Source organism: Toxotes jaculatrix, chromosome 12 (genome assembly GCF_017976425.1).
Source record: "Toxotes jaculatrix isolate fToxJac2 chromosome 12, fToxJac2.pri, whole genome shotgun sequence".
NCBI classification, from domain to species: domain Eukaryota; kingdom Metazoa; phylum Chordata; class Actinopteri; family Toxotidae; genus Toxotes; species Toxotes jaculatrix.
In genome coordinates, this window is record NC_054405.1 from 11,971,980 (window position 1) to 11,997,978 (window position 25,999).

Here is a 25,999-nt window from a genome sequence, read left to right on the forward strand (position 1 = left end):
AGAGAGTCAGGGAAGTGATTGTGCGGGATGCAGATGATGAGCGTTTGTTGAAATCATTCTCTTTGACACTTTCAGTTATCATGTCACTATTTCACCCGTTTGTCATAATGAGCCACCTGACTTCAGTGCACTCTATCATGCATGGTAAATAATAATACGCAGGCGGTCCCTACACAGAAAGCTATGATTGTCTGATTAAAAATTAGTAGTGGAATGGAAGGCTGTTTAATCATTCTTTTTATTTTTTGTCTAATTTGTTTATCATTTACAGTTTAATTTATGGTTTTTCAACTCAAAAAAAATGCAAGTTCTGTATACTGAACGCTGTTCCAAGGATTATAATAAAGATTATTTATAACCTTTGCCCTTGCTCAGTAAGATGATTGGCTAAAACATAGGTTATTTACTTATTTATATTTATACGTAAGTTAATGAAGTAAATATATCTGGTTATGTGTTATTTGTTGTTTGTTTGATCAGATATCACACACTTAGAAATTACCGTAAGTACACTGAACAATTTGTCAATGACACTTTTTATTTGTACTTTCCAGTTCACAAGGGTTTCAAGGATTTATTCTTGACAGACGTGGTTTGTGTGAAATGTAAAAATGTTTTACTCTTGTTCACTCTTCATGTAAATGTACAATGAGACACTGGTTTTAGCTATAAAGTCACACTAGAGGCATTTCAACACTGTACAGCATGATGAGAGTGATTTACCACATAACGGCTTTATTCAGTGTGGTGAAGCACTGTAGCCATAATTTAAATTAGCATGATACGTTTCAACAAAAGCTGAGACCCAGTGACAAAAGAAAAGGAACTTTAACAAAAATTTAGATTCATTGCCTCAGTCACACTGCCCTCATCACAGTAGGTGAGGGAAAAAAGTAAAAATAAATCAGGATGTTGCAGCAGCAGCAGGAGTAGAGAAGTCAGCGAGGAAAAATGAAAACATCAAATATTAAATGATTATGTATTTACTTATTGAACTTCCAGCATTTTTCATGGTTGTGACTCAGATCCCATGTGGTCTAACTAATATCTAAATCAGACATGCAGGAGACACATTCTGTATAAAGTCTGTTTTTTTCCCCTTCAGTCTAGATTAGTTTATAGACAACAGTGGCCTCTACTGGCAAGAAATGTAATGCACTGTTCCTTGAAAGACTAAGTTGTATCGGTAATATCATGCAGTCTCTTTGAAGTTCTGTGCCTTTAGATTCACAGCAATTCACACAATACCCTCTGTAAGCCCTAGATGTGTAGACAGGGTTTGTGCATGCAGAATAGTTGCTACTATGGTGAATGGGCTTAGTTTCTCCCCTCTGTCTCAGCAGCAAGACCACAAGGAGCTGACCTCCTGGCTGTCTGTTTCATAGCATTGTCATGTCTCAAAGAAAATGACAGCCATCTTTCAGAAGAAATAGTTTAAGTCCCACCGGAGCTGCAGCCACCTCCCAAAAACAAAGTCAAAGAAGAATTATTCACTGCTCCTGGGCGAGTGAGTAAAAGATGGGATAGGGGACAGATTCCATTACTGATGCCAGTACAAATAGGAGAACAGGAGGAAAGCTGTAGCAGGAAGTTATGAGAGCCATGAAGCTGCTGCAGATCCAGTCCTGTGTCAACTTCACCTTAACTCAGCCAACACCACTGACTGAGTTAGCCATTCTTTCATTGGGCTCATCAGAGTTTAACAGCAAAGCCCAACAGCTGACAGAGCATATACAAACTTCATCTTTAAATTCATTTTCAGTAAAAGCTGAAATTTCCACATCCATTGACATGAACAAGAATTCAAACAATTTTAAAATGTCTGTGTATGAATCGTCATTAGACTTTCAAATGCAAAATAATGTCAGCTGTAAAAACACATATGAAAACATTTCATCTAACGTTCCCTATCAGCCAAATTTTGCCCATGTCTGGTTAAATGAGAAACAAAAGGAAGGCATCAAGCCACTGGTATTTATGAATAAATGGAGGTTTTTTAAGTGTTTGAGTGATGTGGTACCATGCGTTATTCACACAGTAAACTCGCTGGAACATTGACTGATATACCTTCGGGTTACAAGTTAAGATGATCTTCGGCTCCTTTCCTGGCCTTTTCCGGGTTGTTTTTTCCCGACTTCCGGTCACAACGCAGGTTCTCATCTTGCTCTCTGTTTCATCTTTGAAGTGGACCGGCATTTTCCCACAACACCCTGCTGCTGCTGCTCACTCAGATGACGAAAATGGCGGACAACTGCTCGTCGGTAGGTATCCGAGAGACGCTGTTTTATTTTAGAAACATTGAGCCCTTTTAGGGCGGAAATTAACGTATTGTTTTCTTTTGTTTAGGTCGAGATTGTTGAGGGCTGTCGCCTCCCCGTTCTTCGTAAAAACCAAGAACACGAAGACGAATGGCGTAAGTATTGTCTTGTTGTTTTCCAGGGCTAAGCTAAAGCTAATGCTAATGCTAAGTGGCGAACCTCAGCTGTTGTTAACGCACACCCGGCCCCTGGTTGAAGCACCGTAAACACCACACTCCAAGGGGGAACCATGAAGGTGTACAACGTGAATGACCTTAATTTGATTACTTATTAAAACACGGTTACATCCAACAATACATGAACTATCCTGCTCTTAGGGACATTTTTTTGTTCAAATACATTTGCTAGGAAAGACGAGGCGAAATCCATTTGACACCAGGCTGTTGTTTACAAATCTGAAACAGATGTCCAGGTTAAATAATTGCTTGTCTGAATTCAGACTGGATCACTTATAAATGCCACGTTTGGGCCAAAGTGATGTTGGTTGATCCTACTTGTTTTGGCAGGATTAGAAAAGCAAGAGCCACACTAATGTCAACCAAAATCAGCTGGGCATCTCAGTGACGCTTAGATTCATGTTATTGTTGAGCCTCTCAAAGGTTATTATGTCAGTGTCACTATTCTGACATCTCAACATAGATGCACATATTCAGAGACATTTTCTAACCTCGCATCCTTGTGGGGTCTGCACATTGGTTCCCAAACCTTCTGGCTTAAGTGTGACCCTTAAAATCAAAGCAGCAACGGTTCACCGCCCCTTGTGGTGGTTTGAAGCTAATGCTTGAAATAATTGTTCGCTCTGTAAAATGTCAGGAGATGGTGAAACATTTCTCAGAGCTTGAACTTGACCAAAGTCTCAAATTTATTTGTGTCGTCTGAATAACAGTCCAAATCCTCAAAGGTTTTATGAATGGCTAATAATTTTATCATTGCTTTTGACCGTAGTTTAGTGAAAACTACTCAAAGTTTTTAACACAATGTCTGTCGTCGGTTGTTAAACATGGTGATAAATCTATAATGTTAATGATCTCTCTGCTTTTTGCACAGCATTGGCTGAAATTCTGAGTGTGAAGGAGGTGTCTGGGAGAAAGCTCTACTATGTTCACTACATTGACTGTGAGTATAATTTCTGTCCGCTCTTGGTTTTATTTGACTGTTTAATTGTTATAGTCACTTTGTACGCTGAATTACATTACACAGAAACATCAAATGTATGCTTGTTTGTGTAAAACTACTTGTGTGAAAAGTCAACAAGCGTCTGGATGAGTGGGTCACAGCGGACAGGCTGGACATGAAGAAGCTTCAGTTCCCTAAGAAAGAAGCTAAAACTCCAACCAAGAATGGTCTTCCAGGCTCCCGTCCCAGTTCTCCAGAGAGAGAAGTGGTAAGCACATATATACTACGCCACCAAATGTTTAGACCGTCAAACATTGCAGCAATGCACAGTATCATTTTAGGAATGAGTAAGTTTATATAATTTGAGCCTGCATTTTAAATCCCAGATCGTTTGGTAGCTTCAACAGTAATTCCAAGTAATGCTATTGGATGTTTTTGTTTTTTTTTTAGATGAGTGAAATTAGTATTGTTTCAGCTTGTGTAGCATTTTGTATCGTTTCAAGATGCTTGCAGATTTTAAAAGTTAGTGTTGATACCTATCTCAGTTATTGTGTTATGAATGTTGCCAAGTGAATGTAGTAACCTGTTTGGTGTAGCTCACAACAAAGTAGATTAGTATTTGTAATTAGTGGTAGATACTACAAGCAGCTTAGCACTTAGGTGTTAAGAGTAGCATATAGTTTTTTACAGCTTGATCATTTCCACTGGTGGTTTGAAAAACTCAGCATAACTATCAGCAATCAAATACTTTACTAATGACTGAAAGTATGTTGCATGCTGCTTGAACAATGATTTATTCAAATATGCCAACAGAATATATGAGGTGTTTGCTAGCCTTATGGGCACAGGAACATATGTTAAATGCTGTTTACATATATCCAAGCCTCACAGTTTCAGAAAAAAAAAACTTTAAGGAGTGCCTTCTGTAGAGAACTCTCCATTTTTTAAGAAATATTGATATTTAGTTTTCATTCCTAAATTTTTGTATTCGTACTCCTTCAGATCTAATGTTGAATCAAATAACTGCCACAGAAACGATTTATTTTAATGATGTGTTTATTATTCAAGACACTAGTTAGATTGTGTGTACAGTCAGCATTAGTTCGTTATATGGTATTAACCCAAGGGTTAACATGAATGTGAGTTAACCCCCTTCCTTCTCTTCCTTTCTGTTCAATTCAGAGGAAGAGTCTAGATCTCAACCTACAATCTGCTACAGCTCCTTCCAGAGGCAAAACCCTCCCCACACCGGTACAAGTTGAATTTACCCATTCCAGAAATGACTGAGACCTTGTTTAAACCTGGTGTTAACATGCATCTTGTATGATCATACAGCTGTCGGGTCAGACTGAACTGCATGGAAATCCAGATATAAACACCCATGACACAATAAAGGAAGATGATGATCCAGTCGTGCAGATCAAATCTGGAAGTGGTTTAACAAACAGTGTATCCAAATGTTTGTCAGGTGCACGAACTGGACTTGTCAAGCCACATTTCAGCTTCAAGTCTTTCAAGGTAGCTGGCATGCTTTTTCTGTGTTGCAGTCTCTTGTGTTGTGGTGCTGAAGCTGGCTTATATTATGAGGTTTAATTATCTGCAGATATTAAATGAAATGTTTCAAAATCACTGAAGCAGCTAACATAATAAATGACACAACAGAGAAAAAAGTGAAAAGTTGTGGATGCATGCCAGTTGGCATTTTAGGAGGTGGGAAAAAGAAAACTGGTTGATAATTCACTTCTGAGGATATATTTTTAGTTAAAATGCAACTTAATGCAGTTGTAGCTGATCTGTGTCTGTTGCATCTTAATACCAGGTTTAAAAGGGGAATAATTTACATTGGACTAGTTTAACCTGGCTCTATCAGTGAAAAAACTGCAGGTAATATTAAGATGGCACTCCTCAGTGAACTAAGACTGTAGCACCCAGCTTTGAATCATTACACCGATGATTTTTTAAGACTTTACCACATGGGTTTGGTTGAAATCAAAAACTATTGTTTGGAAACACAAATTCTGACTCAATAAAGTGTTTGGTCTGTCTGTATTTTAAGCCAAATGTCTAACAGTTTTTGTCTGCTGCAGAAAAGGAAGGTAGAGGCCGTCCCTTTGGCGACTCAGGTATCCCCGGTCACCCCCGTGTCCTCCCTGCCAAGTTCAGCTGAAGCCTCTCAGGCATCTGTTTTTCCTGCTGTGAGGGACACCAACACCTTCAAGTCCCGTGAAGACCATGACCAGCTCTCCTCACTCACAACAGTAACAAACATCCTCTTGGATTCGTAGATGTTTGATTTTAAGTCTTTCATCATTGCATAATGTGTAATGTCGCATTTCCATGTCACTACAGAACGGCACTGCCCGACGACTCATCCCCGCTCAACCTGGCAGGAAGAGGAAAGCGAACTGTGGGGGAACTGATGAGGTATGTAACTTCAGTATAAACCTCCTTTACACTTATTATTTTCTCATTTCAAGTGTCAGAGTTTATTTTTGGTTTTGTAGAAGCATGATTTTATCCTCTTTTATTTTGATCTGTACCAACTAAAACACATAAACAACTCTAGCTCACTTCTGGTAGCATTCTCCAGTTCAGCAGGTGACAAAGTCATTTAAACAATAGCTGCAACAATTCTACACCTTAGTCAAGTAACAATTTTTATACAGTATATTGTTAAATGTTTCTTTACATTTAAGAATATACATGTTTATTTACATTTTGATAAGTTATCTGCAGGTGTCCCAGAAAAATCTACTACTCCAAATTAATTTTATTTTATAGATAAACAACATTTATCAGAATGTTTATGATCTAAACTGTATGTTCTTGGCGTAAACCAGTGGAAGAGCTGATTCTGACTTGGCCCGTATTGATTGCATACACATAACCGGGGCAGTTATACACACTGAAAAAACACACTGTCAGTAAAGGAGTTGGAAAAATGACCAAATCTAGCAGTTCAGAGTTTTTACTCTGTCAAGCTGCTCACACATGAGCATCTCAGCTGTTGTATTGAATTAGAAAGTTGCTGCAGCTGACCTCAGCTATGTTGTCACATCGTCCCTGATGACAGTGGCCGGTGGGTTTGTGATAAGATAATAAAACAGTCTGTCAAACTCACTTGAAATAATTGATCTAACGTTTGCGTTTGCTCTATTCCTCACTCTTCATTCATTGTCCGACATTTCTTTCACTGCCAGCGATTGCCAGTATTGCTGGCGGGCTATTGATGAACCCACCCTGGAATGTACTAATACCACAAATGTTACCCTGAAGTTCAATATTGCTTTCAATCTGCCCCCTCAACCAAACTGTTCAGTGCAAATGAGAAACATTTTATTCCCCTCTTTAGTTTCCAAAAGCCTGTGTTTTTGTGTCTTTTTCTGCTAGATGATAAAGGTTTTGCAGTATAACAAACCCCAAAGTGCCAGTGTCTTTCTCCCACCACCAGAGGTCTGTTTTATTTCCTATTCTTGCCCGTTGATTGTGTGTTGCTGTCCAGATTCAGCTGTGTCATAATGGGTCCAATAAAACTGAGGTGTTGCTTACCTCAGACCCAAGTCTAGTCCTTTTGGTAACATGTTCAACCACTGTGATTATACATGTTACTTAAAGAAATCTAAATGTGTAAAAATACAAAATAAAATCCATGTGCTCCATTTGATCAAGCAGCTTTTTGTTTTAACACAAATTTGATCTATTTGAACATACCTGCAGCAGGTGTGTCTAATGCGTCTAATGTCCACATTGTTTGCCGCCAGGATTCCCAGGACAGTTCGGATGGCATCCCGTCTGCACCCCGCATGACGGGCAGTCTGGTGTCCGATCGCAGCCACGACGACATTGTCACCCGGATGAAAAACATAGAGTGTATAGAGCTAGGACGTCACAGACTGAAGCCCTGGTACTTCTCACCGTACCCACAGGAACTCACCGCGTTGCCCATCCTCTACCTCTGTGAATTCTGCCTCAAGTACCTCAAAAGCCTCAAGTGTCTCCAGAGGCATTTGGTAAGAACCACCAGTACATCACCAGTCTAAGTTCTTAATCTCTGGCTGCTGATGTTGTTATGTCGTTGCTCTCATCCTCCTGTGTCTATCATCTTTGACAGACAAAATGTAATCTGAGACATCCTCCAGGCAACGAGATCTACCGCAAAGGCACCATCTCATTCTTTGAGATTGACGGCAGGAAAAACAAAGTTTGTGATTGGATATCTTTCTCTCTCCTCTGCATGTTTACAACATTTATTGTTTTTGCTTTGTTTCTGATTGATGTATGCCTGTTATGTTTTTCCAGACGTATTCCCAGAACCTGTGTTTACTCGCTAAGTGTTTCCTGGATCACAAAACCTTGTACTATGACACGGATCCTTTCCTCTTCTATGTAATGACAGAGTATGACTCCAAAGGCTTCCACATAGTCGGCTACTTCTCTAAGGTACGCAAATTAGGCTTAGAATTTTTAAGTACTGGTACAGTGTGTATGCACAGTCCATTCATAACAGCTTGGAAACAGACCCCCATCTAATCAGGGTTTCCCAAATCTAGAACTAAACCCAGTCTTTGTTTTCTTCCTGCAGGAAAAAGAGTCAACTGAAGATTACAATGTTGCCTGCATCCTGACCTTGCCTCCCTACCAGCGGAGAGGCTATGGGAAACTGCTCATTGAGTTCAGTAAGTGTTGTAACGAAAACAGCGGTACCATGTTAAACATTTGTATATTTGAATATTTCGGACATTTCTGGGTTCACCTCACTTGTTCTAATGATCTATGTCTGTTTGTCAGGTTATGAGCTTTCCAAGGTCGAAGGGAAGACAGGCACTCCAGAGAAGCCACTTTCGGACCTTGGTCTTTTGTCCTATCGGTCCTACTGGTCCCAGACCATCTTGGAAATTCTCATGGACCTTAAACCCGACAATGGAGAAAGGCCGCAGATTACCATCAAGTATGTGACTGTTAGCATTTAATCTCAAACTTTAATCATCTCCCAACAATAATTTCCTGGAGAGAAATTTAATCACTTGTTGTCTCTTCATTTGACTTTTTTTTTGTTGTACCCTCAGTGAGATCAGCGAGATCACAAGCGTGAAGAAAGAAGATGTCATTTCAACGCTTCAGTACCTCAACCTAATCAACTATTACAAGGTGAGAGACCGACACTGTGTGTGTAGTGGAGTTGGAGTTGAAAAGGTGCCTCTTTTTTTTTTTTTTTTTCTTTTTTTTTTTAAAGACACCTTTTACCACAGCAACCACAGTTAGTCCTGTTAAGCTGTTGTCTCTGTAGTCTTAGCAACAGCACCACAGTCATTCCCACAGAGTAGGTTCAAGAATATTCACATATAATCTGCAATATATTCTGATAATCTTGGTTTCTGGAATAGATAAAACAGTTTCCCTCTTCCCAGTGCATCCCTAGACACACTGTAAAACAGCACAGGAAGTCCAAGAACGGATGCAAAAAAAAAAATTCACCATCTTACATTTTCTAAATGTCCATTACTGTTTAAATAAGCTACATTTACCCCCAAAATGTATGCAGCATGTTATAGAGTGTGTGAAATGACTTTCTCTCGTCTTTTGAATCTAGGGTCAGTACATCCTGACTCTTTCAGAAGACATTGTGGAGGGACATGAAAGAGCGATGCAGAAGAGACACTTGCGCATAGATCCTAAATGTCTTCACTTCACACCTAAGGACTGGAGCAAGAGGGGCAAGTGGTAGAGTCCCAGCCCGGTTCACAGAATACCCTCCCCAGCTGCCAGATCGCAGACCTGAAGCAAGCGGTGGATCAGATAAAGGTTTTTGTCAAGCTGTCTCATCAAGAACCTCAACGCTGTATTGAGAAGCGCAAGCTTTTGTTGTGAATACACATCACATATTGGGAATATAAACACTCAGACTTGGGGACAAAAGAGAGACAGTGACACAAAAAAGACTTTCAGAGACAACACACCTTCTACTGTGTGAAAGACCCAGGTTATGGTCGAAACAGTGTGTTAAAAGTGGGATATAGTGTCTGTTTAAAAGTGTAAATTAAAGCCTAAATGACAAATGTATAGACCGCCTAATGCCACCTAATGAGAACAAGATGGTGGTTTCATAGATACAAATCTCGAGTTCTGCACTGAATTTCTTGGAAGGAACCACAGAGGAGATTTCTCTTCCTAAAATTCAACAAGGGAGGTTTTTTTCTGCTTTGACCAGCACAAGTGTAAGTGTGTTTTTGCCTATATTATTTTTTATCTTCCACAAGAAGAAGCAGAATTAAAATGTTGTCATCAGAATTATTTATGTATCCCAAAAAGATTTTTAATGGTGAACAAAGACCAACAGAACTCCTTCTGTTACTTTATCCAGAAAAATCACTTTATTTTTTTTCATACAACTCATATTTAAGAAAATTTAGTTGATGGAATTAATGGATTAATTATGGATTAAACAAACAGGACGACTAACATCTGAACAACACAACATTTAGTCATCACTTTCCATACGAAGGGCAGAGGTTTCAAAACCTCTCTCGAATGCATGTAGTTTTGAAAACGATACCTACTGACGAACAGACGATGGTTACATTTACATTGTACCTATTAATGACTGGATGTGATACGTATTGTGAGTTTGTAAACAAGGAAAAGGTGCAAGGAATCAAAGTTCTGTTGCGGAAGTGAGATGAGTTGTTCACAAAGGTTCTGAAGACACAGTCATTTTCTGTTTACTGTATTTCTCATAGAGTGCCTGACTTTTAATGTCCCTCCACTAACAGGGAGAGCAGAAATGTGCAGGTAGTTCCCTCCTATAGGCTTTGGGTTATTTTTAGTGTAAACAGGCAGAACTGTTTGGATATAGACAAACAAATTCAAAACCTACAGTTGTAACGTTGCTTCAGGACCTACACTCAGTCAGTTCAACTTTGTCTTTTACAATAGTAGCTCTGTTTTTCATTTCCCTATATTTTAAATAGTTGGAAACATTTATGCTCTTTGTTTGTGATCATTCAGGTGAATATTTCTTCCTTTTTCTCCAGATAAAATCCCCTGTCACGATCACCTGTACACAGTGTGCAATGAGACAAATCAAATCCCCAAGTTAAACATATGTTCCCTGTAACTGTACATACTGAACCTGATCGTAAAAAAGAAAAAAGAAAAAAAAAAACAAGCTAAGAAGACTGAAGCCATGTTGAACTGTTAGAGGAATGTAAATTTTGTGTACAGTCTTTCTTTTTTACTTAATATAAACTAACAGGCCTCACAATATTAACAAGAAAAGACCTTAAAGTGATATCTTACTTTCCATTTGTGTTTTTATGTTTACATGTCAAAAAGGATGTTGAATTTACCTTGTTGAAATTATTTAGTATATCTTTATGTGAAACACAGTTGAGATTATGATTTGAACATTTGATATGAAAAGCTTGTTGAATTGATAAAAAAAAATCTTTTAAAAAGTGTCTTTAATGTGACTTTAAAAGTGAAACCTTCCATAGTATTTTTATTGGCAGAGGGGCGTGAAGACCAGGTTCAACAGCTTGATGGATGTCACTAACATCAGCGTGGAGGTCCCTGAAATCCGACTGCGACATGGACTCATCAAGCTCAAATTAAGCTTTTTCTGTTTGCATAAAAAAAAAATAAGTAAATGTATTTAACGAAATCAATGCATTACAATTCAAAACTCAAAAATGTGGCCAGTTACAACTTCTCCATGGTTTGAACTCTGAATTTCAATGAGTTTTGCTCATAACGTGTGTCCACCAGGGGGCAGCAGCCTAAATTTCCTTCCGTGTGTGCAAAACTGCATTATCGAAGTTCAAACCACGGGATAAAATTAGGTATGAGGGATGCTTGTTTAAAGCAGAATGTAATAGTGCAACCTGACCATTGTGATTCTATTACAGGACTGAGTAAATTTGAGTGGACTCCTGCAGTGGATCAAATTTGGTAACCCAAGCTACAAGATTAAATAAGTCAAAATATGATCCTAAACTGTGGAGGGAGCCTAAAGGCACTGACGCGTGAGCATGATAATTGTACTATTTCCTAGAATAGTTGAAGGCTGCTGTAGATCCACACACAACTGGACAGAGCAAGGTAGGCAAAGAGTTGTGAGTCTGCACTGACCTGTGTTCCACTCTTCTGTTGTGTAAAACCTTTTTTTTTTTTTTTTTTTGCTTCCTTTTCTGCAGCTTCTCTGTCCTGATATTTAGTTGGCACTGTAGCACTGGTGAAGCCTCTCCCAACATCACATCACACCCATTTTCTTTCTGCACCTGGCGGAGCCACACCATTCCCCATGAGGACAGGGAGGAATTTCACACTAATCTAATATCCTGGCCACATTACTCATTTGGGCAGTCTTCCTGACTTCTAGGACATTTCCTCATCCTGATTCCTGACTGGTGGCAGATTCTGATTCATCTGGAGCTCTGGGGTTTTATTTCTGGCTTCAAGTGCTTTTGCTTTGATTTAAAAAAAAAAAACCTAATAATTGTTTGTGTCACTTTTCAAGAAAATATTCTCTGGTTTCAGCACCTGAATGTGATGATTCACTGATTTCCTTTGTCTTGTATATTATACTGATTATCATTTTGTTTCGAACAGTCAATTGGACAAAACATGCGACTTGAATTGGTCACAGTGGATCCTAGGAAGTGGTGATTATCATTTTGTAGACAATAATCAGTTAATCAAGAAGATAATCAGCTGATTCACTGGTAATGAAAATAATTGTTAGTTGCAGCCTTAATGTGCACTGCTGTTGGGTCGTGGCACTGCACAGATTATTGGCTGAAAACAATCCATTAACAGCTATCACTAAAGAGGGAAAAAAATATGATCTGTGGTTTGAATCATTAATGGAAATCAGGGAATCATGATTCAGAAGCTCTCAAGTACTTTGGTTGTATGTTCGGCTTGAATTGAAAGAATGAGTGTTGGTCTTTGTTGTGCTGACATTTGAGGAGAGCTCGTTTTCTGGCTTTGTTTCAAACTGCACGTCGCCAGCATGTGTCTCACGATACAAAACATGTCAAAAGTGGAACAAAACTTTAGAAGGAAGCATTACAACTCTTAGTGAGTGGTCTTAGTGGAACATTTCCACATGGTGTCACTGTAGCACTGACTCTTGTGGGGCTGTTTCATTTCTGAAATGACCTCTGGTGTGACCAACAGCTTAGAAAGCTCAGACCATCACAAAGCACAAATCATAAATTAGTGACTTTAAATTCTCCACTATGTAAAGTGCTGATTGCATCAGTGTGATTAGACTGGAATGCAACCCTGGAAAAATCTGAAAATTAAACAAATAAAACAGCGCTGAACTCTGGAGGACTCCAAAAACACCTCCTGACCTCTGATGAGCGCACGCTGAGGTGTGCTTGTTTTTAAGAAAACTGTTTTGCTACTATCAACTGATGACACTGTTTTCATTTTCCTTATCTCCTCAAGACACACATCACCAACAATGCAGGCTGCTCCTCCTCCCCACCCCCAACCCCAGACCAGAGCCGCTGACCTGGTAACACACACACAGCCATATGGTACGGCCAGGACGAGACTCCATCCAGTAATTAGGGGGATGGTGCCGGACACTTGGCTGTGCTGCAGCGGAGGTTAAGCAGCAGGATTCGTCTTCTCTTCGCCTGAGCATCGTCACGTGGTTCATCCAAATTCACAGGTATGTATTTTTAAAGACGGTGCAGTGGCTGATGGGGAAGGAAGAGGCGAGCTGTGTTGTTATCCTCCTGCTGTCTCTCATTGTTCTTAAACAGGTTGATTGTTTGTTATGGTCTCGACCCACACTGACTACGTTTGGGGAGTACACAGAGGTCTCTACAAATAAACAGACTGTCACACACAAACACACATAAACAGCCATTTTCACCTTTGTCCCCCCCCCGCCCCCGCCCCTCCAAGTCTGCTTTTGGGCCTTTATCTCTCCTGTGCAGAAACGGCAGTTTTGGCAAAGAGGAATGGAACTCTAAGTGGATGTGTTCAATATTACACGTGCCTGCTTCCATAAATATATGAATCCAGCAAAGAGATTAGTTTGAATTAAAGAAAGACTGAGAAATTGCAGATACATTGCATCAGCATATATTCTGCCACATTTCCGGTTGTGCACTCATGATATTATACACCTGATTCAGTAAATTTTTTACATTAAGGCGTTTGCCAGTGAAGCGTTTTCAATTACAGTTTAAGACACAGAGAGGTTGGCCACTGCTGTCTGTCGCTGCTTCAGCCTCAAGGAGGAGAGGAGGGGGGAGGAGCGAGAGGCCGGGTAAAGCTGTGTGTGTGTGAGAGAGAGGGAGAGAGAGAGAGGGAGGAGAAAGAGGGGGTTGGCTTTAGTGTGATGTGAATGGAATAGAATCAGCGCGAGAGGGAGAAAGAGGGAGGAGGACAGCACAAATCAACCTGCCTCTTGACTTTAACAGCAGAATAGAGGAGCTGGTAGAGACAGAGATCGGGAAGTGTGCGCGTTGCCCTGTTTTATTTTATTTTTGGAGCGAGAGGAAGAGAACAGCAGACAGGAGGAACTGAAGGAGGAGGAAAAGAGCCTCACCGTGGAGATAGATAGCAGAAAAATGCTGTCATGGGGAGAGAAGGGGAGGGAGTCGGCAGAGAGGAACAGGATGAAAGAAGGCAGGGTCGAGCAGAGCTGAAATGTGGAGGTAAGCCTTTTCTTTCTGTATTGAGATTATGGAGAATTCACATTCCAGCCTCACCGTGTCCTCTTTCTGATGATAATGAATTCAGATGGATGGATCTGCACACCGTGTGTTCCACATACCTCTGTATTGGCATGCATATACTCACACAATCCAACCAGAGACAATGTATGAGAGGGAAAGAGGATGTGAAATAATGGCTTGGCATTATCATATCATCATCCAGCTTGCCCTCCCACTGCCTCTCTGCCCATTGTGTTGTTGTCAGCTCTTTAAAAATGCATTTTACCCAGTGAGATAAGGTGCCCTGTACATACCGTTTACACGCGACATTGTAGGTTTAAATCCAGCTCGCAACCTTTGTCGCATTTCATCCCTGCCCCCCCACCACCACCACCAGCCTCCCCTCCTCATCTCCCGACACTATACTACCCCCCCCCCCCCCTTTCAGTCATCTTTCCTGTCTTTCCCTCCATTGTGTACTCTCCAACCCGGCAGGATTGTCTTAAAAACAGTGTTATGACATTGTCAAGAAGCCACTGAGAAACCTTGCTGTAGAGCGCTTGTGGCTGCAGGACTCAGGGATGAGGGCAAGGTGGAGGGAGGAGGGGAGGGGAGGGGAGAGGAGGAAGGGATGGATGGAGGGACACTGAGAGAATGAAAGAGAGACAGAGGGAAAGGAGATGCAGGAACAAAAAAAAAAAGAGGAGCAGGATTTATTCCAGATAGATGTTTTCTAAAAAAGCCACCAGTAAGGGGGTGTGCAGGGGATTTGTGTGGATAAAAGAGGATTGTAACACCACTGAATGTGATGTGCACAGACAATGATGGAATGGAGAACCACAACCGGAATTGGGGTGTTGTTTTCAAGGTGGCAGAGAAAATGAGGGATGCGGGAGTCGGGCTCCCCCTCCCCTTCCTCACCTTCCTCACCCTCCTCACTCTCTAATTTGGGATGGGGCTGTGTGTTTATGAGACATTTAGGTTTCAGGGGCTGGATAAGGCTGCTGAAGGGAAAGAAAGGCAGGGATGGAGAGCTGGGAGAGGGGGGAGAGAGAGAGAGACGAGCAGCAGCAGCTTACATAAGCCCAGTGCACTCAAAGGACGGGCCATTTAATTTACACTGAGCCGCATGTTTCCTCATGCAATGAGGTATTCACTGTGGCTGACATTAGCATTTTAAACGATAAAATGCAGTTTGACCTGACATGATGGAAGGAAGGATGTGTGGTAACTCAATGTGACTTGATGGCATTGTGTTTGTGTTCCTGGCTCGACTGGCAGCAGGGTGGGATGTTTTTCATCAGGGTCAACTTTGAATGTAGGGTTGTTGCTACTTTTATATCTGAGAATCCACCTGGTTTTATTCTACCTACAGTTATTTTTTAAAAAGTAAATGGTAAGTGTGACCGCATGAAGTGCACCGACATAACAGTGCTGACAGTATGGAGACTATTCAGCTCAGCTGCGGTCCACTTTTGTTCTGCTGCCATCCACTGCACTGCATTTACAGCAGGCATCTTTGTCCGAATGGTAACATTCTCAGTCTGAAGCAATGTTCAAACAGTATCACTTTAAAAAAGCTAAAACAAACAGTTTCAGAGTTCATGTGTGTTATGAGATCAAGCAGGTGCACAGAACCAAATTTTCATTTATAAGCGTCCTAATACCAGAATAACTGAAGCCTCTGTGAAGCATCATGGTCTTTAATTTGCTTTGGTATCTCCAGAAAAACTTTACACTACAATTTATTTGATCAAAGAATGGTCTATTAACTGCCCCTCCCCCGATAAAGTAGTTTAGCAATTAGCGCCAGCTGGTTTTCATTATTTTCTATAATTGAATCACCTCCAACAGTTACATGTATGACAGTTACCTGTATGTCTGCTTGCTGTTAGCATGTAGTCACAGCTTTGTGTGAGGGACGTTTGGAGTAGGACTGCAGCAAACAGTTACTTTCTTTTTTTAGTTCATCTGTGGATTTTTTTCTAAATTAATCAGTTCTTTGTCTTATTGAATATTGGAAAATAGTGAAAAATCATAATGTCACAGAGCACAAGCTGACGTATTCGCATTTCCTGTTTTGTCCAACCAACAGGCTAAAACCCGATAAAAGACATTTAGAAAATGATCACATTTGAGAAGGCATTTTTGCTTGATAAATTATTTATGTGATTATCAATTATCAGAATTTTTGCAGATGATTAATTGACTAATCATTTCAGTTCCAGTCATTTTGGAGACTGATCTAGTCTGGACACACTTGACACTTGGCTTTTAGTCTTCATGAAGTTTCTGAGTTAATGTATTGGAACTCATTCTGTTTGCTCTTCAGTCCAGAAGCTGTCGAACTGGAGGCGAGACAGTTATTTGACATGGAGAATATATGAATCCCTGAACATATCCAGAGCTTTCTGTGGTTTTGTCCAAGGTCATAGATGGCCCTTGAGCAAGAAATAGCAGGCATCCATAAGGGTTCTGTTGTTTTAGCACAAAAATTTACAACCTCTGGGTGTCTTTTCCTAAGAGAGGTTTCCTCTGTGGGACTCGTACTATTCCAGGTTTAGTAGGAGGGGAGCAGAGTCAGAGGAGACTCTTGAATCGATCGGCCTACTTCTATTTCCTGCACCAAACAAGAGCCAGGAGAGCTTGACTGTATACATGTGTGTCATGATGTGGATACAGATGTAAGTCTCAGCCCTCACTGTCCAACAGAGAGGCAGAGCCTTTAAAATAATCCTAAATACTCCCTCAGTCACTGTTCATGCCAACAGTAACCTCTGACTGTCGTCATCATTGTGAAACCAAATCATAAAAAAAGATAAAAAAGATTTGTAGAACACAGCTACAGTATGTTATTGTTGTTTGCCTTTTGTAAATGCAGGTGCAGAAGTGAATAACCTTTGTGTGCTTTACACTGAATAATGATGATGATGGTTTGTTAGCACAGCAGCGTCTCACAGTCACTGTCAGCGGCCAGCAGATTCCAGGCCATTATATTCTGAAGCCGTTTGTCTGCCAGGATTTAAACTTTAACTCACATTGTTTGTCCTGTTTCTGTACAGAATGATACTAAAATTACTCCCCATCCACAGAGCATCAGCTTCAGCAAATAGCTGACAGCAGTCAACAATCAGCAGTTTTCATTTGACAGTAAGAGGAAAATGCAGGCTACAAAAAAGTGTTTATTTCTGAAGGTACTTTTAGTTTCTTCTGCACCATACAAGAGGGTCTGTGTTTGTGCATTCGAACAAAAAGTTTAAATCTAGCATAGATATGAGCAAAATGACTTTGATCTGTTTTTGCACTCAGTCATGGAGATTTAGATGCAAGGTTACCAGGCAGCTTTAGCTCGGCTCTGAGTCAGCATCATATCATTCCTCTCATTTGGAGCCATTTTGCATGGCTACACCCCGGCAGGCTCCCTGTGGGGGCTCAGCGATGAAGGCAGTTGGACAGGCGGAGCCTTCCTCTGGTCGGATGGCAGAATGCCGGCAGTGTTAGCCACTGGGCGGATCCTCTTAGCTCGTGCTTAGTTTTCACCTGGCCCCCGTTGGCCACTGGTCTTGATGGTAGATCAGGCCTCATTGGTTTTTGTTGCCCTTTTATAGCCATCCAGAGGTTTAAAAATAAATAAATAAATAAAAATGTAAGAGAGTGACTCATTCAGTTTCTTGGCCAAATTAGGATTGCACAGTTGAGATAAATTAGACAAATATTCAGTGAGGTTTTTATCATTTGGGGAGTCAGTTCTCTCAAGCTACAGAGTCGCTATTGTCTTTCTGAAATGCAGCATTTAAAGACTTTAGCTTTTAAAATGCCCCTGAAAGATTCTGTAGCACCCACTGTCGGCACAAAACAATTTTGTCAGATTGTCAAAATTACACATGGGAATAACAGCCATTAATATCCCTTTTGAAACCCCTCACAAAATCTATCAGCTTTTCAAGAGTGAGGTCAAGGATGAACAAAGAAATCTTTGCTTCAGGTACAAAGAACATAATAATTGTTGATGAATGATGCTTTAGACTTGCTTAAATAAATGATGTTCACTGTATTGTCTATTGAAAGAGAAAGAGGGAGGATGAGAATCTGAGCCAGGCATATCTAACAACAAAACCCTGATGTAATAGTCCTAAAATATGTGGAAGCTGTTGTCTTCATGAGACATATTTATGTAAGCATCTGCTGTGAATACTTATGATTCTATCTGTTATATTTAGACAATCCCACATTAATTCAAAATACCTCAACTTATTCCATGTTCACATGTTGTAAAAAATGCCCACTTTCAGAAAAATATTGAAGCTTATTGTCCTCAATTACAGTGTCCCTCTCAGTTATGTCACATATACATTAAACCATTAAGCAGTGCAGTGGCTCCTTGTCATTGTTCTCATTGCTATTACAGGAGAAGTGCACTCAGGGGTATTCAGAGCCGCTGAAAGCAGACCAGGACCAACCATTCATGCTCGCACCACGTCACCTCATCGCCGTACTTGGTAGATAGAGATCAAAATGGCAGAAAACATGCTGCCCTGAGAGGAGTGTAAAAACACCCTCTTGACGAATATTTTATCCTTTGGCTAATGGATGATCTATTAGAGGTTGTCAACTTGTTTATTTCCAGCTGAAGGGCCTCTTTGTTCTGACACAACTATGGGGAGGAAGTTGCAACCTCAACTGTTTCATTTACACGTAATAAAGAAGTGAGAGGAGAGAGCATTTTGAGCAGATAAATTCAGTGCTGCATTGTCTGTCTGCTCTTACAGGGCCGAACAGCAAGCGCACACAGGAAGCTGAGCTGAGCGATGTGACCTCAGTGGCATATAGAAGGGAAGAGGGCTGTAGGGGTGCCTCACGTTTGCTTTGAAATTAAGTTCTGCCACACTTTGCCTTGTTCTCAGCCATTTTTATTAATGGGACACAAATATGTGCCTTGCAGTCAGAGCAGTTATGTGTCAATTTTATACCTTTGTGAAGAAAAAAAAATTAGCAACAGAAAAAAATGCTGGCTCCAGGCAAACACTGATAAACTTTAAAAATGAGCAGGTTCTGTTTGTAATGGCTCAGTGAATCATTTCATGCAAGCATTAGCATGCACATGTGATTCAAAGGACACATAACCGTCTCCTGGTGACGCACTGTGCGTTTTCATTCACAAGTGTAAAACCGCAGACGTGCAGAACATGTTCCTTCTTATGACCACAGCCTGTCAACGTATCATCACAGAGGAGCTACAGAAAATTAGCTGTTATCTGCACCATAGGTAGCATATTGGTGCATGAGCTGCTCATTTTTATGTAGGTCAGAAGGTGCAGAGCTGCTGGTGTGAAATGACACAAGTCCACCAGCCAGGAGAGAAGCTGTAAACAGCAGCAAGTGCATGCCTGCAATGTGCAGGTGTACAGTGAACGCCAGAAAATGGTTTTTACACATTTTGATGTTGATAAGTTTTGGACCATTAATTATTCATAACTAGCTACAAGACAAAGTTGCAGCAAAGTAGCGAGTTTTAGAGGTACTGGTTGCAGTGGATCCAGCACTATCTCCCTCCCAGCCTTTTTTATACTTTATTGCAAGAGTGCACAACGCACTGTAAATCTAAACTTGCTTATATGTGATATTCATAATCGTAACATTCTGTCAATATTAGTATATTTTACTGTGAAAAAAAAAAAGAGAAAAAGTGGGAAGGAATACAAAGAACGATAATCACCACATACATAAACTCCGCCTCTTATTAAAAAAGTAACAGCTGTAATTTCCTCTCCAGCTTGTGTAGGCCTTGATTTCCGTGTGGACTAGCAGAAAATCACAAAGGATTGCTGATTCCTGACTTTACCGATGCGTGCTCTGTGAGAGTCAACAAGAGACAGTAGTCTGTTTCTCCAAATAATGATAGCAATTTGTGTCCACTGAGATGATAATGGACATAGACTGAACTAGTGTGGATTTTAAGTTTGATGGCGAGCATTTAGAGGTGGCCTTTCCTCACTGATCTACCCTCAATTCATAAGCAACACTTACTGAGAGTAACTGAAGACAGCTTTCAGAGATTTGCTCCCATAAGCAAAGATTTTTAGCTGAGAAATGGGAATGAGTTTGGGCACCGTTGGCTCTGCAGCCATTTCATGGGCACACGGCTACATTTCAGTGGATAATAGGGACAGCGAGGAAGCGGAGGAGGTCAGCGTCTCTTCCTCTGAAAGTAGACAAGGTAGGGTAACAGTTCAGAGTGCTATTAAAGCAATATTGGGCAGTCTTTTCCTCTGCCTCAGAGCTGCTTACACAGATGACGGAGGGCCAACAGTGAACCGTTGAGCTCAACATAATAGATACAGTCATGAAGCTGAGGGTCAGTTCCTTTCCCTGTCACATACGCCCACACACACACACACACACACACACGGCAGTCGCAGAGGGACAGCTGCTCTTCCTGTCACTGTGTGGACAGTGTGCCACATCTTTAAGGCTTGGACACTGTTTTAGAGTCAGCAAAGGCACACAAAGACACACCTGCACTCAAGCCATGTCTCACATTTAGGCCTTAAATCTCTCTGCCCTTCCCTCTGTCACACACATGGCCTGCCACAAGGTGTATTTTCAGATACACAGGAAGTGGCAGTGCTCTGCCAGCACACGGTGTTGATGTCATGGCAAATAACATGTCAAACAATAGTGTGAGTTAGGTACTTTCTTTTACTGCAGCAGAACAGCACGTAGGTTATGTTAGAAACAATAGCATGTGGAACTATTTGAGAGTGCATCACTTTTAGGCTGTGCTCTTTAATACAAGAGGAAGTCAGTTTTTAATATAGACAGTACTATAGAAGGAGCTTTTATGAGCATACTTCCTCTTTGCGTCTATTGAAGGAGGAGGTGCGTTGATCACGTATCTGCTTTGAGTAAGAAATTAATACAAAACAAGGTCTCTGTGCACTGATTTGTGAAATTAGATTCATTGCCAGTGACAGTGTCTGATTCTTCTGTATTTTAGCAGCTTGTTTTTTTTTTTTGGTAAAACTTTATTTCTTTACAAAATCAGCCAAAAAAAAAAGAAGTGAAACTGGACCAGACACTACTAAAAGCACATGTCTGATGACCTTAACCTCATGGATTTACTGCAAAGATGATGGGCTATACGTGCACGAAGAAGTCAGACACAGACTTAGAAATAAATCATAACAAATCAGCTCCAGTTTGTGTGTGTCGGTGTCTGCGTCCTCGATGGTTCGAGAGTGGACAAGGAAGCAACCGACTGATAAATAATTAAAATCTTGGTAACCCTCGCCCCCTTTCACCCAGACTCATTAATAATTTATTAGGCAGAAGACTTATTTTCAATTTTTTTGAAGGACACATTTAAAGGAGCTCTTTTTGAAATTAAACTTACTTGATTGTGCTGAGATGATGCTTTATTGCACTGTAGAGCCAAGGGGGAGGTTTGACCTCCACATACAACCATAACAACAGTGCCATACAGCAGAGCTGATGCAGACAAAGACAGCATTTTACTGACCCTTTTTGCTGATTGGTCCTTTTGCAGGAAAAGGCATTTAACATTTCCACTAGTTGAAATACTTTCCTCTCCAGACTTTTTAGAGCTAATCATGCCTCGTCTTTGAAATAGGACATTTTTTTCCCCAGTTAAAAAGGGGGAAAACTCATTGTCACTGTATCCTTTAAAGATCCAATTAGCATCAGTATGTTGTAACATGACTGACAAAAGAAAACTAAAAGAGGACAGGTGCAGTGATTGCTTCATATTTTCTGTGTTGTAGCACTTCAGTCGTCATATGTGAAGGAAATAACTGACAACAGTTTTTTTTTTTTAAATGTGTCTGCTCTTCTGTTGTTTGTCAACATTATTAGGGCAAGAATTCAAAAAGCAGTCCTAAGTCTCTTCATTAGTAATGATACATTCATAATAAGGCATTTAAGGAGAAAGTGAGTGCACAGCAGGGAAATGAATGATTGTAAATGACAGGACCAAACTGTGGGTTATGGTCATACTCACTGGTGAGAGTGCCAGCCTCTGCCACTGTAGAATTTTACTCACAATAACAGCAGAAATTTTTTGAGATTCTTCAAAAAAAACCTGTTCTTTTTCCTGCCACACTGACAGTTATCCTCTCTTTTTTTTAAACCGGCCCATTGAGCACCAGATGCCAGGGATGCTGGCTTATGTGTCTGTGGGGACCAATAGCTCAGACTGACGTTTGCAAACTGTTTGAATGAAAAAGGGAGATAAAACGCATTAAAAAAAGAGAGAGGGAGAGAGTGCTGCAGTACCATCCACTTAGCAGCCTCTGGACTTGGCCCAGTTCACTGTCCGCAGTGTGGTGAAGGGAAGGGGGAGGGTTGGTGGGGGAAGATTGAGGAAGCCTAGAGCAAGTGTTGGGCATTAGAATTAACTCATTTTCTGAATTGGATCCAGCCACATTAATACACGTTTACCCTCTTAAAAACACTGCAAAAAGCTCAGTTCAGAGTCACGTATTTGCTAGCAAAGCAGGGATGGAACCTGATCTCAAATGTAACAGGGTTGTGAGGGATCAATAATGAGAGTGAGACTGAGCCCGGCTTTAAATTTCCCAAAATCAATCACTATTAGGGAGTAGATTTAGACCTTGTGGTTAAGAAATTGGCAAGGTGGCTTTTAACTATAAGGATAGACAGTGACACTTGAGCAGCAGACTTTGACACTGTGAAGCTGAACATTCAAAAGGCTTTCTAAGGACATGCCTGAGCTAAAAGTAATATTCACTGAAGTGCAATAACACGCATGTCATGTTGGTTTCTCCATCTTTATGTATCACTGTAATGTCATAATATCAAAACAACCTGCAGCTTTGAAAGACTACTTGCATAATATGTGGAGTCATCTGATGTGTTTCACAACTTTAGTCTTCATTTTTGGCAGAAAGACAACAAAGCACAACATTATGGTGCAAATCTAAACAGTTCCTGCAACTTGACAGAGTGGCGTGATAGAGTTGATAAGACTGCAGTAAGAGCACAACTTTTGTCACTGATCACATCTAATTGCAGCTAAGCTGTTAAGCCGATTTCCACAGCTTCACCTGAAGGGAAAACAGATCACATCTCAATCGTCGATATCCGGATGCAATCTCTCTTTTACCATTAAATGCTCCAAATGACTGCACCACCGGCGTTAATTATGACAAAGGGACATGAGCTGAGTTCAAGCTGACTTCAGTTACTGGCAGAAAGCAGATCACTGCTCACTCATGCAGCAGCATGACCGTCAGTCCGCCATAGGTGTGGAAGTGTTGAGTAGAGACGATGACGACAGCCATCCTCTCAGGGTTCAAAAGTCAGTCATCGCTTCCTGTTTCACAGGACACAGACTTGCACGAGCGGGTGCAAAATAAGTCAAGCGGCCATTACTTCCCCAAAACGGTGTATGTTTAATAAGACTCTCCTCTGACTTCACTTTGTGTCCTGACATTGTGCTCCAGAGGCCCATTAACCTTGTCCTGATCTTAACATGGAAGTGGAACTCATTTGCTGTTGTCAGTTAAACCAAACATGTACCCTGGGCAGTCACGGCCCTTCAGAGTGAATCTGGTGCAAAAAAAAAGAACAAAGGAATATCGTCCAAGCAACAGTATACAATGATATAATCCTTTAGAGCAGATAAAATTATGCTGTTCCACAGAGTCATTTCACATTTCCTTTTCTGCTCCAAGGGTTTCTCGCGGATCTTTAACTTTTGGTGATGCAACAACATCAAGAACCTGAGACTGTCATCACATCTGATGGACACAGGAGCTCAGCACAAAAATAAACAGATTTTTATGCACTAAAAATAAAGTCTAGTTTATCTAGACCACGTGAGCACAATACTGAGATCATTGCTGTCCACTGGTTTTAAGCTCTGAGATGCAGGATTAGGCACTGCTGTCTACACGCATTATTGAGTTTCTCTGGTACGGAAACTGGCTCTGGTGCTGTGAGGGGGATCTGCGGAGGGCAGCTGCCTCCCGGTGGTCTTAGCAGATCCTCCCACTCTTAAAAAAAAAAATAAAAATAATCCTGGAGAGCATCAGCTGCATGTCTGGGTCATCCCTTCTTGACTGATCCTGTGGCAGAAGAGACAAACAAAGCAACTTATATTCTGCTCATTATTTTGAATTGATGCAACACTTGAATAGCACTGCACACTGTCTGCAAACAGTTGAGCGTGCAGCTGTTTCTATGAAATAGTCTGATAATGTGATTCATGATTGCATTCATGTGGTGAATCGACTTCATGAAGGGCAGGAGAATGACTTAGAATTTTTTTTCTCTTTTCTCTGAAGTGTATGGCGCAATACAACCTAGATCATGGAAATATAAGTCATGCCAAAAAGTCAGTAAACCCTCCTTAAATCTATTTAATACAAGTGTTTGAGATGCCATCATCTCATGCATTGACTGACATGGAGAAATGTCTGTGCACTGTGGATGTGGGGGAGTACTTCCAGCTATAACTGTACGTGGTATTTGCCTCCTTATATGAGAGAAAGGATAGTTGATGCGTGCTGCTTAATTTAATGTCGGCTTAAAATAATTTCAGTAGCAGTGATCTCTTCATGGACAGTGACCTGCTGTTTTATGTTTTGGCTTTGTGGACTTATTATGTTAGAAAATGGTGAAACTACACCACAGTGTGTCAGTAACATCTCAGTGTTAATCTTCTTTAGTGTGAGGCTTCATATTGATCATTGATATTGTACATGATCATTCTAGTTCAGCATGCCACCCAGACTGAACCTGTTCGCTTTGAAAAATTCAAGAATTAGAATTTGTGTCCTGACAGTTTTTAAAAAAGGAGGTTTGCAGCATCATCAGAGCACAATCAGCTGTATTGAAAGCTTTTGGAAAAAAGCACCTTCTAATACTGTTAATTGTCTCAAGCCTTCATAATATCTAATAAGTTCTTTTTCTATTGCCACCCAGGTAGTTGTTTAAATTGATGAAGATTGACTGGTTTTGTGTTGGGAAAATGTACAGTGCAATGACATTTAAACTGTCAGGTAAATTCATTCATAATTTACTGTAATTAAAAACAATGGGTTCCCAAATTAACTGAGCAGTAACATGAGGGGACAGGACGAACACTCCACTTCCTCTTATACATAAGGTACATCACTTCTCTATAGCAGTAACGCAGAGAGGACATTTTCTATTCAAAGGAAGGTCACTTTTGAAGGAAGTCATATTGTATTTCAAACAATAGACTGGACCTAGTGAAGATTTTACTGAACATGTCACACATCAGAAATGGTAAGAAAATGTCTTGCTTTTCAAATATTTGGCTCCTTTCTATGAGTGAACCTGCTTCAGACACTACTATTTCCTCTTCCTGCCCTTGATTCTGATTCAAAAGGAATGTGTTTATGACTCTTACACAGTGGTAAACACAGATGAAAAATAACTTAGCAACATAGCACTAGATAGATTCTGACACACCAGTCAGATCATGTGGATGCAAATCATGCAAATGGCTTGGTGATCCAAGGTCTTTGCTGTTCCTCTTGAAATCTGGTTCAAATTCAGTCTTGACTAATTAACAACCTAAAAAAACTGCTACTACTGAGAATATTTAGTCCTCAATTTTCTTCGGGTAAGAGTAGTTTGGTGTGTTATGGGACTTTTTCATCAGGTCCTGGTAGTAAAGATCCACAGGGACCAATTAGGAGCTAAGATTCTTTTGTGTATTGCAAATATGAGGTTTTGAGATGGTCACTTAATATCATTGGTATCAAATGATTCAGAATGTCATGTTTACATGTTTAAGCTAGATATAACTTAACTTTATTTTACCACTGTAAAAATTAAGTTAATTTTATATTTGCCTACCACCTTCATGCTGTGGTC

At 40.5% G+C, this 25,999-nt stretch overlaps 2 protein-coding genes across 10 annotated transcripts in view; both read left to right on the forward strand.

Annotated features, from left to right (window-relative positions):
- The first annotated feature begins 2,217 nt into the window (after positions 1-2,217).
- On the forward strand, positions 2,218-10,599 carry LOC121190950 (histone acetyltransferase KAT5). 2 transcript variants are annotated; one of them, XM_041051972.1, is made up of 16 exons: positions 2,218-2,261; positions 2,347-2,413; positions 3,366-3,434; positions 3,566-3,702; positions 4,617-4,685; positions 4,770-4,952; positions 5,522-5,692; positions 5,784-5,858; positions 6,825-6,887; positions 7,196-7,444; positions 7,546-7,635; positions 7,734-7,874; positions 8,017-8,110; positions 8,223-8,382; positions 8,501-8,582; positions 9,025-10,599. In XM_041051972.1, exons 1-16 carry the CDS (start codon positions 2,232-2,234, stop codon positions 9,157-9,159), a joined length of 1,815 nt encoding a protein of 604 aa, XP_040907906.1. In that variant the 5' UTR covers positions 2,218-2,231; the 3' UTR covers positions 9,160-10,599. The 2 variants fall into 2 exon arrangements, with proteins under 2 accessions (XP_040907906.1, XP_040907907.1); XM_041051973.1 differs by lacking the exon at positions 4,770-4,952.
- A 3,225-nt stretch (positions 10,600-13,824) lies between these two features.
- Positions 13,825-25,999, forward strand: part of zmp:0000001168 (signal-induced proliferation-associated 1-like protein 1) — a 33,990-nt gene continuing 21,815 nt past the window's right edge. For 7 of the 8 annotated variants that reach the window (XM_041050888.1, XM_041050892.1, XM_041050896.1 and 4 more), the window contains exon 1: positions 13,825-14,113. The gene's annotated coding sequence lies outside the window, so the exon portion shown is untranslated. Of the gene's footprint in view, positions 14,114-25,385; positions 25,406-25,999 lie in introns of those variants that run through there. The other variant, XM_041050891.1, reaches the window with a different exon arrangement.

What these genes read in the sequence shown, in the direction of transcription:
- LOC121190950 (XM_041051972.1), top strand. Translation starts at nt 2,232, where the DNA reads ATGACGAAAATGGCGGACAACTGCTCGTCG. An exon ending in TGGCGGACAACTGCTCGTCG is followed by an intron (nt 2,262 to 2,346) that starts GTAGGTATCCGA and finishes TCTTTTGTTTAG; the next exon opens with GTCGAGATTGTTGAGGGCTG. An exon ending in GTTCTCCAGAGAGAGAAGTG is followed by an intron (nt 3,703 to 4,616) that starts GTAAGCACATAT and finishes TGTTCAATTCAG; the next exon opens with AGGAAGAGTCTAGATCTCAA.